Source organism: Hetaerina americana, unplaced genomic scaffold (assembly GCF_022747635.1).
Source record: "Hetaerina americana unplaced genomic scaffold, ioHetAmer1.1.p SCAF_4, whole genome shotgun sequence".
In the NCBI taxonomy this organism is placed as follows: Eukaryota; Metazoa; Arthropoda; class Insecta; order Odonata; family Calopterygidae; genus Hetaerina; species Hetaerina americana.
Genome location: NW_027286985.1, coordinates 17,388,415 through 17,402,011, shown reverse-complemented (window position 1 = coordinate 17,402,011; position 13,597 = coordinate 17,388,415). Strand labels below are relative to the sequence as shown.

General features: G+C 34.2%; 1 protein-coding gene across 1 annotated transcript; it reads right to left on the bottom strand.

The window, feature by feature from the left end:
- Nucleotides 1–1,768: 1,768 nt before the first annotated feature.
- Nucleotides 1,769–13,595, bottom strand: LOC139692005 (uncharacterized). Its single transcript, XM_071590009.1, has 7 exons — nt 13,476–13,595; nt 13,335–13,404; nt 11,955–12,411; nt 11,794–11,862; nt 6,753–6,876; nt 2,831–2,972; nt 1,769–2,307 (listed from the first exon to the last, which is right to left on the bottom strand). The coding sequence occupies exons 1-7, from the start codon at nt 13,501–13,503 to the stop codon at nt 2,160–2,162; spliced, it is 1,038 nt and encodes a 345-aa protein (XP_071446110.1). The 5' UTR covers nt 13,504–13,595; the 3' UTR covers nt 1,769–2,159.
- Nucleotides 13,596–13,597: the final 2 nt, after the last annotated feature.

Sequence of the window (13,597 nt, the reverse complement as noted above, 5' to 3'; positions counted from 1 at the left end):
TAGTCCAATGGAAAGGCCAAAAATGAGCTGTGTTCGAACTAATGCTTAAATGAATAAATCATTATGCATTAAATAAAATGTAATCAATATGAACCACTATTGGTAAGCCAATATTTACTAAGAAAAGCTGTACAATAGTCATACATGTAACAAATAATTTTGTGATGTCTTTAGTGTCTAGTTTTTATGAAAAATGATTTACCGAGGGCTCTGTGACATATACTTTATAAAGGTTGGTGCAAAAAAAATAGATTTTGTGCAAATTATATTACAATAAAATGAATTTTAATTTATGAATGTGTGATTTGGCAGTGGTATCACATTATTATTTGAAGTTATATTTGATATTATTGTGTATTATCTTATTTTTATAAATTGGATTTTACTTAACCATGAGATTTTCTTTTATCTACATAGGTTTGGAATTCAGCCCAGACTTCTTGGACTAGAGCTCCTGAATCAAAAGTTATCCCTCTGGATGCATGGATTGATCATCCATGGTCATTAACACCTTGTTGCTTATACATTCTGGCTGGGATCATATTAGTTGCATCTTCCATCTCCTTGATTCAAAAGAAGTGGGCTCCTTACATTCATACTTTGAGGACAATTGGTGATAAATATTTAGAAGAGGAAGAGTTTGGCAATGAAAGAGATGACCCTCAGGATACACTAAGAGAGCCATGTTTTAATCAGCTGTTTCAATAAGAGCACCTTGCCATAATATGGACATACCTGGATTTGTATTGATTGCCATGATATGAACTTAACAACTTTTGTGTGGCAAATATATAGGCACTTTAATTGAAATAGGTATGAAAAATATGACTCTGTATATTAAAAAAGAATACATTGCCAAATCAGTCTACCCAGAAAAAATACTAAGTGTGAAAATCGATCAGTAAATTCCTTGCAGCAATTCAATAAAATTTAGAGAGTGGTCTCTATCAACCTTATTCCCAAAAACAGATATCAATAGAGCAAATATTTTGATCCAATAGATGACAGTACTAAGATGGAGCTGTAATGACTATTTTATTTTGAATTAATTCTACTCTCTTTGTGGAGAAAATGCTGGCATAAATTATAAGAGAAGGATATTTTCATGTCCTAAAAATTAGTGAATTTAGTAAAATGGGCTTCATAAATTAGGTACAGGACTATTTTTGGATTAATACAGCATGTATATGAATTGTACTGATGTCAAAGGCAATGTGGATAGTCATATGCTATGTATATTCAATATACATATTTACTTCAGATTTGGCACTTATCACCATTTTAATCATGAAGGGATCTGAACATGTCAATCTCTGATTCAGTGAATTTACCTTGAGATAATGCTGAGGTATTAGAATGCAGTGAAAAAACTTCTCCGCCATTATTTGGTTTCTATTGAATTTTTATCACGCCAGATAAATTATATGCCTGAATGAAATAATACATGTAAGCAGTAATTTATGTATTAATTTTCCTTGGGAGCAAAAACATCCTTTTTCTTATTTCAGGGCCAGTATTTCCAATTTGGAAGGAATATTATGAATATGTCCATGTTGCTATCACTATCAATGAAATCAAGTCAAATTATGAATCAAAGAAATGTGGCATGGCAGCCTACGAACTCTCCAGAATTTGGAATCTAGACAGGTGCTATTGCCATTACATTAAGAAATATGTACTGGTGTAATTTGTTTCAAAAAGAACATTTATTCAATAGAAGAGCAAATAATCATGTTGTAACATAAATGCAATGACAGGTAAAAGATAATGTTGTAAAACCAATGAGCTTGCTTCATATTATTTTTACAAAGCATTTTGGAGCATTATTATGAACAGGATAACGCATCAATGTTCACCACACAAGAAATCAATGTAAAAAACAAGTAACCATGTATATATTATGTAGCATAAATATGGAAACACAAGGCATACCTTTCCAACTTTCACAACTGAAATATATGTTAAATTAGATATTTGAATCTTCTCAAATGCAAGAGCAAAATAACATATTGATATTAACAACACACATCAATGTAGAAAATAAGTAACACTATTTATTAGCATTAATATGGACACACTGCCCATTCCTTTCTAACTACCACTACCCAAATATATGTTCAATATCATAATAAATAATTCTCATATTAATTGCAAGACGTTTATGGCTCAGGAGCTGATATGAGTGCTTCTTGAACTGCTTGGTGAGATAAAAAAGAGAGGCGCTCCAAACTAGATTTCTCCTTCTGTGTTGCTGGCCTGACTGTGAATGCTTGATATCTTCTCTTTCCCAAAGACCGACATACACACCTAAAGTAATGACAGGGAATATTAATTTAACAGGGAACTGAAAAATGTTCAAGTAAAGACAAAGATGGAGGACATTTCATAAGATGTAGAGGAAGAATAATGTGCTCGTGTTGGTTAAAACTCATTAGAGATTATGCATATACTTGTCATGGATAAGAGCTATCTTATCACTAAGCAACACTAGGATGTAAAAGAAGAGCCGCAACAGTTACTGATATATTTCTTATGGACCTGTCTTTCCAGTTCACTTTCTAAGCTGGATTACTGAAGTAAATTTGCCGATTCAGTATATTATGTACACCGAATGGGAAGGGGAACCATTTTGATCTAACATTTAGTCATTTAAAAAATGTCTTTTTTTCATATAGGTAAATAAAGCTCTCAATTACATTAATGTTCAACATTTGGTTTAAAATGAAATCATATAATTACCCTGGGATTTGGTGGAAACTTGGATATTTTATCAAGATGTAAGTGGGAGTCTTAATCATTTTAAAAGGAGTGTAGCTAAAAAGCTTCATACCTCACATGTTCTCCTACAGTTAGTTTTGGAACCATTTGATCAATTTCATAATATACAACAGTAAGAACAGGGCCACCTGGTTCTCGAAGCAGTACCTGCTTTTCCATTACTTTTGAACCAGCCTTCAGTTGCAGAAGAGGAGCTGTAAGAAATTAAGATAAAAAATATTTTATTTTTACAAAATGATAGCAAATGCACTTCAGTTAATTTTTCTGTTTCTCCTTGTTGTCAAGTTAGCATTCAGGAATATCTTGCATACTTCTACTCATGATAACAGCTAAGATATAAGTAACAGTGCTAAAGCCATGGTTTACCCTCTAAACTTACAATACAGTGAAAAATTATTCCATGCTATTGATATATTTCATTTCAGCAATGTAATATGAGTTTATTGTGGAGGAAAGATCTGCCAATCAATATCAAAACCTTATTTGTGTGTGTACTATGGTTAATTATAAGGGATATGCAAATCTTTTAATATGATACCAGTATGCATTTGCCTTTTTAAGTGGTGCCCAGTACAATGGAGCAAAGGCCCAACTTCACATCCTTCTGAAGAGGAAGAGTGTAGAGAGGTTGAGATGGATGGGGAGGAAGAGATGTTATAGAAAATGGGAATGGAAAAAAGTCCAATGAATGAAGATAAAAAGTGACACAGTAGATTAAGATCCAACACAGAGGGGATGGTGATAGATATTAATCCTACCCCTGAAATTCCAAGCAGAGCCCCTGACATAAATTAATTAACTAAGGATAAGATAAAATTTTACTAATCTATAATTAAAAGAATTATCTCATGTCCAGATTTCCATGAGACATAAGAAAAGTACAAGAAAGAAAAATACATGCATGTACAATTCATTAAATATACTAGAACTAATGCGATATAGTAGGTAACATTAAAATGACCATTTACAGAAGAATACAATTTGCCTAATAGGAATGTTTCCCCACTGCTCTTCAGGGATGTGATACTGCTAACATCTTTTATATGTTGACTTAAGATTAAAAATTCTCATACTCATATCTTTTGACCCATTGGCAGTCTTTTCCCAATTAATTGGAAAGGAATGCAAATCATTTTCCCTTTATTGAGTAATAATGGATAGTGCAATTTCTATGGTTTGAATTACTTTTTTACAGATTGGTACTATTGTGCAAAAATATATGTACATGGATGGTAGGGGCACAACCTTGAGAGATTTGATTACAGGCTGACAATTTGAGTGCTGAGATTTTCCTGAAAGTTCTGAAAACTACTTTTTTTACCTAGAAAATTCTTAGAGCATATGCTTTAGGCACAGGATGGCATACTATGAGTTATGGACCAAGTTCATCAAAATACTTAGTAATAAGCAGATCTTAATTAACAGTTTGCTTTAAGCATCTGAAAATGAAGCAGTGTACATATACCCAATTAATTGGCTAAATGATGAACATGTGCCTCTCAGTTGAAATTGGCATCTAAAAGTAAACCCAGGAATCTTGAACCTGTTTGACAGACTCTTTGTATAGCTAACAAAATAAACCAACTTATTTTATTTAAATGAAAAATTTATTTTTTCCTGATTTTTCTAAATTAATGCCAATGCAGCTGGCAATAAACTTAAGTGATACCAGCTGCAGAACTAGTTAAGACGTTTTTTGAAGATTCACCAGATTGCAGTATATTTGTATCATTGGTATTATGAATTACTGAACAAATATTGATGGCGATAAGGTAATCAGGCAAATCATTTATGCATAGAAGTATCAATTCTAGCCCCAAAATGGGTAATAATATTCTTAATTCATCAATGACATAATATCAGCCATGATGGATGCCATCAGTACAAATTGTAATAAAAATCAAATTAGGCTTGTAATATGTGTAATTTTTCCATATTTTAGAGGTCTACTTAGGTATTTTCCACACATTTTCATATCATAAAAAGTATTTCTTTCTATAATTCTTTTGCATAAGTTATGTACAAATTCAATTCAGTCAAAAACTGATCATCTTATGCTATATCTGCTAACTTAATTGATTAAGATTTTATTGTCAACATAATCAAATGCTTTGGAAAAATCCAGGAATTGCCTCCATTCCATGATCAAGGGGTGTTAGTAGATAATGGTTACATGAATAGTTTTTTTCTGCAAAAAAACACATTCATATGAAATTTATATTATCATTGAACTATGTAATTTGTAAAATGATTATAAGGGCCAGGATAATCCAAAAGCTTAAATGAAGCAAGCTCCTTAAAGTTAATTTTCTTTGCAACCATGAATCTGGGGCATCATCAGGGTAATTGCAGTTGTACATGCATTTATGTAGATTAGATTTACATTATTTTAGTTATTCTTCATAAAAATGATTGACATGGGGTAAATACGTGGCCTACGCAATAAATGCACTAACTGGTGCAATCTGGCAGCCATGACACAGACTATAGCCCCGCCCACTAGTGGCGCTAGTTGTCTGAGACCCAATGAGCCATCTGTGCTTGGCGGCTCATCAAGCTGTGTGTATGGTGCCAGTTATGTTAGTTTCTATTGTCCTTGTTTTTACAGTTTGCCGAAAATGGAAATTGATGAAATCACAGAGTAACGAATCAGCATCAAGTTTTTTGGTGAAGTGCGGTAAAAGTTATCAAGAAATTACTGAAATGTTGAGAGCTGTTCATGGTAATAATGCTCTGAAGAAAACATCTGTTTTCAAGTGGAATAAGCATTTTAAAGTTTGCTGACAAGATGCAAGGCCGGAACGACCTTCAACCACCTGTGCTGACGACAAAATTGATCGTGTGCGGTCCCTTGTACTTACCGATCGTCAAAAAACAGTCCAAATAATAGCTGATGAATTAAATTTAGGAAAATCAACAGTGCACACTATTTTAACTGAAAATGATGGATGGATATATCACCATGACAATGCACCTGAATATTCAGCATTGATTGTTCGCCAGTTTCTGGCAAAAAATTCAATCACTACCCTTGATCATCCTCCTTATTCGCCAGATCTCACCCCCTGCGACTTTATCCTATTCCCAAAATGTAATGAAGGGACATTACTGGGAAGATGTGGACACAATAAAGCAAGAAAGGGCAAGAAAACTAAAAAGCCTAACTGCTGAGGACTTCCAAGGGTGCTTTAAACAGTGGAAAAGAAGATGAAATAAGTGCATAGCAACAAATAGAGAGTACTTTGAAGGGGACAAAATCGATTTAGACTAAATTTTGCATTAGTGATTTAGTGATGAGTTTCTATCAGCCCAAATTAGTTGTAAATAATCTTGGAACAGAAGTTACACATTGCTGAAACAATTTAAAAATAGCAAATGTATGAATTTCACAATTAGGAGTCAAATGATTAATTAACAAAATGAATTATCTTTGGATAAACAATGAAAGGAATAGTAGGGAGGAGTGAAATTGTTAAGGATCTATTTGTAAGATTCCAGATGATTATTATTAAATATATCCATCTTCCTGCTAAGTCATGACAAAGATACATATATGGTTTTAGATGTAGTAACATTATATAGACAACATCAAAATCACAGCAGTTTTCTAAAAATTATTCACTGAAGAATTTAACTTGATAATATTAAGAGTTAAAGATTTTTGTCAAAAGTTTGCCACATTAACAGACAGTTTTCATGTCCTAATTGTAACATATTAAGGTACAAACAAAAAAGTTATATTTTGGCTGTATATGGAATTTCAAGTTGCAAGCCATCTATAATCTATATTTTGTGACAATCATAAGCTATCTTTTGTGAATTTGAAGTGCTTAACACTGTCAGGTGCCTGAATGAAATCATAATGAAAATATGCAAAATAAATGATTACACATAATTCTCACATATTATATGAATCTTGCACATTTATGCATGCAACTAAACAAAAAAATTGGTATAGTAAAATAATGACTTACCTATTATTTCAAATAAATGGGTTGGTTTTTCCATTTTATTTTCCCACATCTTTTCCCATTTAGTAACCTTTTCAACAGATCCGGTCAATACCCTCAGGGATATTTTTGATGGGTCAAATGGTTGCTAACAGAAAGTAATATGTACATGAAAGTTGTTCCACAGCCACAATAAATTACCCAGCTTATATCTTATAAAATTAAGGTTTACCCAGGTGATGATATGTAGAAAACTTTTATACTAAATATTTGAGATATTTTGAAAAAAAAAATGTATTAAACAATCTCTTTCAAAACAGATCATATACTAACATTGCTTATTTTTTAGAGGAAATACAGTGTTCCTAATATACATATATAAGGGAAATATAACATCAAACACCCATGTAACATGACTTTAACGACCTATTTTGCATATAATGCCGAGCTAATTGTTGGAATTCTCCTGATAATAGAGAATGTAAGACTACAGAAGTAGAGATATTGGTGACTTTCCAAGGTTATATAAACTCCTAAGATAAATGAAAAAGAAACACTTTGTTCCAATCCACCAATTTATAATAAATGAAAAAGAAACACTTTGTTCCAATCCACCAATTTATTACAGGTACGACTAGTTTCGACGCTACGGCGTCATCCTCAGGTACAAAGTTTAAAGTCACAATCATTGTATATATACTCTCTTCTGGAAAGGGTGGGGGAGTTGTGGGAAGAGGGGGCGGGGAGGGGAGTACGGGGGTAGGTACGAAAGTATGTGGGAGAGGGTAGGAAACACCAGGAAAAGCGTTAGTGAGTGGGGGGGATTGGAAGGTGGGTTAAGAAAGGGGAAATTAGGGGAAAGGGGAGGGGATTAGTAAGCTAGGGATTTCATTGGTCAGTATAATTTGAGTCAATGGCTAATGGGGATAAAGGTACGGGTTAGGAGTCAATGGGAGTTGGGGGGAAGGGGTTATTGGTTCTGTTTTTCTGTTATTGCTAGGGAGGCTTCCAGGAGAGGTGATACGTTTTCAAACAGAATGTCATTGAGTAAAGGATGTTTCTTCATTGTTCTCCGGATCTCCAACTCTTCCTTCTTGTCCATCCTCCTCCCTTTTTCTTCCCGATGTAGTATTTTGGGGATGAAATCGCTGGTGTGATTTTCCTCCCACAGGTGTTTGGCAAAGTGGGAGGAAAATGTGGGAGGAAAATCACACCAGCGATTTCATCCCCAAAATACTACATCGGGAAGAAAAAGGGAGGAGGATGGACAAGAAGGAAGAGTTGGAGATCCGGAGAACAATGAAGAAACATCCTTTACTCAATGACATTCTGTTTGAAAACGTATCACCTCTCCTGGAAGCCTCCCTAGCAATAACAGAAAAACAGAACCAATAACCCCTTCCCCCCAACTCCCATTGACTCCTAACCCGTACCTTTATCCCCATTAGCCATTGACTCAAATTATACTGACCAATGAAATCCCTAGCTTACTAATCCCCTCCCCTTTCCCCTAATTTCCCCTTTCTTAACCCACCTTCCAATCCCCCCCACTCACTAACGCTTTTCCTGGTGTTTCCTACCCTCTCCCACATACTTTCGTACCTACCCCCGTACTCCCCTCCCCGCCCCCTCTTCCCACAACTCCCCCACCCTTTCCAGAAGAGAGTATATATACAATGATTGTGACTTTAAACTTTGTACCTGAGGATGACGCCGTAGCGTCGAAACTAGTCGTACCTGTAATAAATTGGTGGATTGGAACAAAGTGTTTCTTTTTCATTTATTATAAATTGGTGGATTGGAACAAAGTGTTTCTTTTTCATTTATTAAAATGAACTTCCACAAAGTTGAGGCTGAAACTATTGAACTAAACTCCTAAGATCCCACATTTTAGACGGGTCAGAATAATAGTAAAACTTTAGTATTCCTCATTCATTGTTGTGGAGTCTTCACAGACAGCATTAAGTAATATAGGAAACTCTATGAGGATAAGGAAGCAAACATTGTTGAAATACGATTAATTATTTTTAAAAGTAAAATAAAGATTTTCTCTAAATTATTGAACAATATTTAGGGCAATGCCTCAATGATCTCCAATGCAACTCACTCGAGTAGTAGGCTTAGAGTATTAAGAGAAGTGGATAGCATGTAACAGTTGAATTATGAGAAAAATAAAATTGGCACCTTTCCACAGATTTATTCGTAACGTAAAATACATTTCAGTTTATCGAACCATCTTCAGGTACAACACTCTTGATAGCTGAAGATGGTTTGATGATCTGAAACGCATTATACGTTACAAATAAATCTGTGGAAAGGTGCAAATTTTGTTTTTCTCATTATGACCAACTTCCACTACTACTTCTCTGAATCTGTTGAATATAACAGTTCCAGGTTTAACTTTGTGAAATTCCTTCATGATGAGGGTAAAAAAGAAAATTTACACTTCCACAATAAAGATTTAATATTTCACAAAGTGGAAATGTAAAGTTTCTTTTTTACCCTCATCAAAACAGTTGAATGTTTAAATATAGAGAACACCAGGGAAGTGACCATTAATTTGTGAACTGATGGCAGCTAAATACTTATTCAATTGAAATTTCATCTCTTATCAGCTCAGTTGCATACATTTCCTTGCATGGCTATTGGATCCTATGGAATAAATGTATTGTGTCTAACTAATTTCCAGGAAATACTCTTCAACAGTAAGGTAATAGATTCAAGTACATTTCAATTAGTAAATCTTAAAGCAGGTGACATATACAAATCCAATTTGACAGTTTCTTCCTCTGTGGCTGCCATCAAAGTTATCTATCCAGAAAATGGGGATAGTAGGTAGTGTCCAGAAAAATCAACTGGAATCGAGGCAGACACCCTACATTCAGTGACTACTTCATTACCGGCAAATATTATTTGATGTGGCAAATGTTTGGAAAATATATCCTGTACATCAAACTTAAGCAAGTATTTCATTCAACAGGATTGGTACTACATTATGGTCAATCTTAAAGAAAACAAACTTTTCCAAATCCATTAAGAAACATTCATTATTACTTCCTAAATTACACCTGACCTGGCTACTATGATATATGCACATGACACTTGATTTCATATCCCTTCATTTCAATGTACTGTTCATTTAATTTTTCAAATTTATTTAAACATAATTATTACAATCGAGAGTAATCTACCATTCAAAATAGGTCTTTGATGGATCAAATGCTATGGTACATATCTAAGCTCCACTTAACGCAAGACTAAATAAATACTCTAAAACCTGCATAACACATTCTTAAAATTCACATACTGGCTTCTCACCCCCTGCCTTGTCTACTGAACATTCAACCTTCCTCAACAGTTCAGTGCCACTCAATATGCCATACATCATTTTTCCTGCATTCTTTGAATTTCCCCCAACAATCTTCTCTCCTATACCACCATGCCTAAAATCTCTGTTTTTATTTCAGGCCATTTCACTTTTTCCATTTTCCTACACGCCCATATATCAAAAGCCTCTAGTCTATTGTTATTCAAATGCTTTAACACCAAGTTTCCACACCATATGGTACAATGTTCCATATTAAGGTTTCATTAGTCTTCACTTTAAATTATTACTCATGGTCCCTGCCATCAACTGCCTCCTTTTTGAAAAAGCATTTTTAGATAATTAAAAACTTTTAATATTCTTACTACTTTTCTACCCTCTTAAATACTTTCTGTTTCAATGGAACAATTTCAGAGTGTAAAAATCATTTGCCTTGACCGGGATTTCTGTTTCATCACAAACTTGTGACAACCTAGAAATAGTCCAGTACTTCCTAAATAGGTGAACTGTTTCACCTTCTCTAGTTTATGCCCCATAGTTTTCAATGCTTATCTTAGCCTTCCTAAGTAGTGAAAACCTAATTTTGTTTTCATTTATGCTCCTCCCAAACCAATCAAACTGATTCTGCAATGTGCTCAGTAATTACTGCTATCCCTTGGCTGACTGGCTGAATAAAACTTGGATTGATTAAAATCTGATTTAATAACTTTCACCACAAATTCTCAATCTGTACTCCAGCTACTCATGTGCCTTTCAACATAACATCCACATGCAAAAAAGCTAATTAATAAAAATGTAGATATTATAAATGTTTTGCAATTGAATATCTGTAAAAATTCTAAAGTATTCTAGTAAAGAACCACTTTGCATACATTGTTAGAACTTGAGAATAATTTGCAAATATTAATTTTATAATAACTACTAAGTTCCATCAAAAATATAACTGCACATGAATTTCAGTTTACAATGCAAAAAGTACAAAAAAGTGAAATATTTTGATACTAGGCTGATACAATGCATTTTATAAGTAAGAAATGAGACAGTAAATATTGTAATTAGTAAAAGGCTCATCTTTGAACCCACAGCTCCTTTCTAAATAGAGAAAATAATAATTTTGAAGTATCTCAAAAATGAGTCAAACTATTTTTCCCCTAACATAACAAAATAAAAGGTCTTAACGGGCATGATCCTACACTATACACAGCTGCAAACAAATGAGTTGGACCATGCCAAGAAATTGAGGATGGTTCAATGCACACACAGTTTTCCTTTATGGATGACTGGTTTGATCTATGAAGGCGGCCCCAGAATTGTCAGAATCTCCCACATTTATTCAGGTCCTTTTATATGTAGGCTTTGAATGGCCCCCTAATGACCATTTACTTTACATGTCACAGCTTCCTCTTGTGTTCCCTAAATTATTTTTTCATAACCTTATACTGTCTAAAAACCTATTCTTTCCCTTCCCCTGCCCAGATTATCCAACATTCTTCCACCCGTCACACTCTTCAAATATCCTACAACCTTTCAATAATTCCTCCACTTCTTCTTTAGCACACAGGTCTGAAGCCTTCAAACCTAAAGATGCCAGTGAAACTGTTACCTACCAAGACGAACTGCGGGGGAATTCCAAATACTTCTGAGCTAAGTATGGCCTCATACATTCTTTTCACAGTAGCAAAGAATTACATTAAAGTAACTTTAAGAGACATCATTAAAGCCAATTAATTGAAAGCATACCTTTGCCGCAGGGCTACTCATTTGTGTTTCCTTTTTGATTTCATTTTGATTGTATTTGGAACTGCTAGGCTAAAAACGAACAAAAAATTTAAATTGAGTTACAGTATTGATTTAAGAACAAATTTTTCTTTACTTTCCCAACAACTTAAATAAATTTACACCTTGGACTCCACTTTGCCTGATATTGGGTTTTGAATGATTTCTTTTGCTTTAAGAATAGGTGTGTTAATATTTAAAACTTTTGGCTCATCTCTTGGTAATGGATGGTTAGGAGGACTTGAGGTGAGGCCAGTCACATATGCATCTTGCTCATTTTTCATTATGATTTCTTCTCGAAAACACATGCCATTAGAATTGTCAATATTAGGCAATTCATTGAGATTTTGTTGATAGGTGGGCATATACAGGCCAGTAGTTCCTCTAAAAATGGGCCCCAATCCATACGGTGAAGATAGTTGAAGAGGCTGAGGGATAATCACTGGAGCAGAATCTGCATATAGAGGTTCTGCCAATTGCCTACGCTGAAATGGCACTTTGTATGGTGTCATTCTAGGTGTGTTCATGGCACTTTGTTGCTGACAATACACACCTGGGTTTCCAACACCTGAAGTCATTGGACTAAAGAAAGCTAACTATGCATGATTATTATATAGAGAACAACACCATATACATGTATAATTTTAACAATGAAAGAATGCAGTTCAGTTCTCCCATCACAAACATTTTCAAATCATTCACCAAAAAAGTCTCACATTTCACCCGACCATAAAATGCTAACACAATACAACGCCCCAGATTAATGACGACCAAGTCCCCATGGCTAATATCATTACGTGTTCAAGAAAACCGGGATTCAGCCAGAGTTGGCTATTGCATCACACATGCCAAGTATTAGGCATTAAGTGTGAGGATTCAAGCTAAGGAACGAGTTTCATATACAGGCAAGGGATTTTTTTATTGACATTTAAGTTTAGACTTCGATGCCATATGGAGAGCACTTAACAGTGTAATTTCTATTTGCAGCAAGACATTAGGCTGTGAACCTATTGGCAACAATTTGCCAGTTGAATGCACAATCATGAAAAATGCTTTTACAATTATGCAATCATTGAGAAAATTCATGAATTCTAATAAGCAATAACTTAACGCCAGGGATCACCCACGATTAAATTTCCAGCATAAATGACCACGATTTCTATTGGTCAATTAATAAATAATGGTAAATGCAAATACGATTTTTTGTTTTCAACATTCACCGTAAGTAATTATATGTAACTAAGGGGTTTTTTTTAAATATTATAACTTTGTGACTGCATGCCACATAAAATTAAGCTTCATTTTAGAGAATTCAAAAAACCCCCGACCAAAGTTGTGCATTTTACCCCAGAATTGAAAAACTAATTGTTACGAAATATGAGGGTCTAAGTCCCTGTTGGCCAATTAATTCTTCGGTCACGAGATCGGTTCATTTCATTTAAGAAGTCAGTAACGTCCCTATTAATCCTCTCATTATAGATGATTGGTTTTAAATCTAAATCTACCTTATCGAAGCATTTATGCTATGAATTTCATCTCTGTTCTGCATCATACTCGGGATTGTTTGCTGAATCCCTGAAATTGTAAACAAATGGTAATTATCGACATTACACCAGAGTAACCAATCTAATTCACGGCATACCGACCACGAAATCTCTGATATCTCCGATCCATTATAATAATTCTATTAATGATTGACCGTTAGAGAAAACTGGGAAACTAGTTCAAATTCGCGTTGGTAAACAATTGAATGATACCACGCTAATCT

Excerpts from the sequence above, each read along its gene's own strand:
- LOC139692005 (XM_071590009.1), bottom strand. The coding sequence starts at position 13,503 with ATGGATCGGAGATATCAGAGATTTCGTG. Across the intron at positions 11,863-11,954 it reads CAGGCAAAGTGGAGTCCAAG|CCTAGCAGTTCCAAATACAA; the intron begins GTGTAAATTTAT and ends GTTCGTTTTTAG. Across the intron at positions 2,973-6,752 it reads CCATTTATTTGAAATAATAG|CTCCTCTTCTGCAACTGAAG; the intron begins GTAAGTCATTAT and ends AATTTCTTACAG.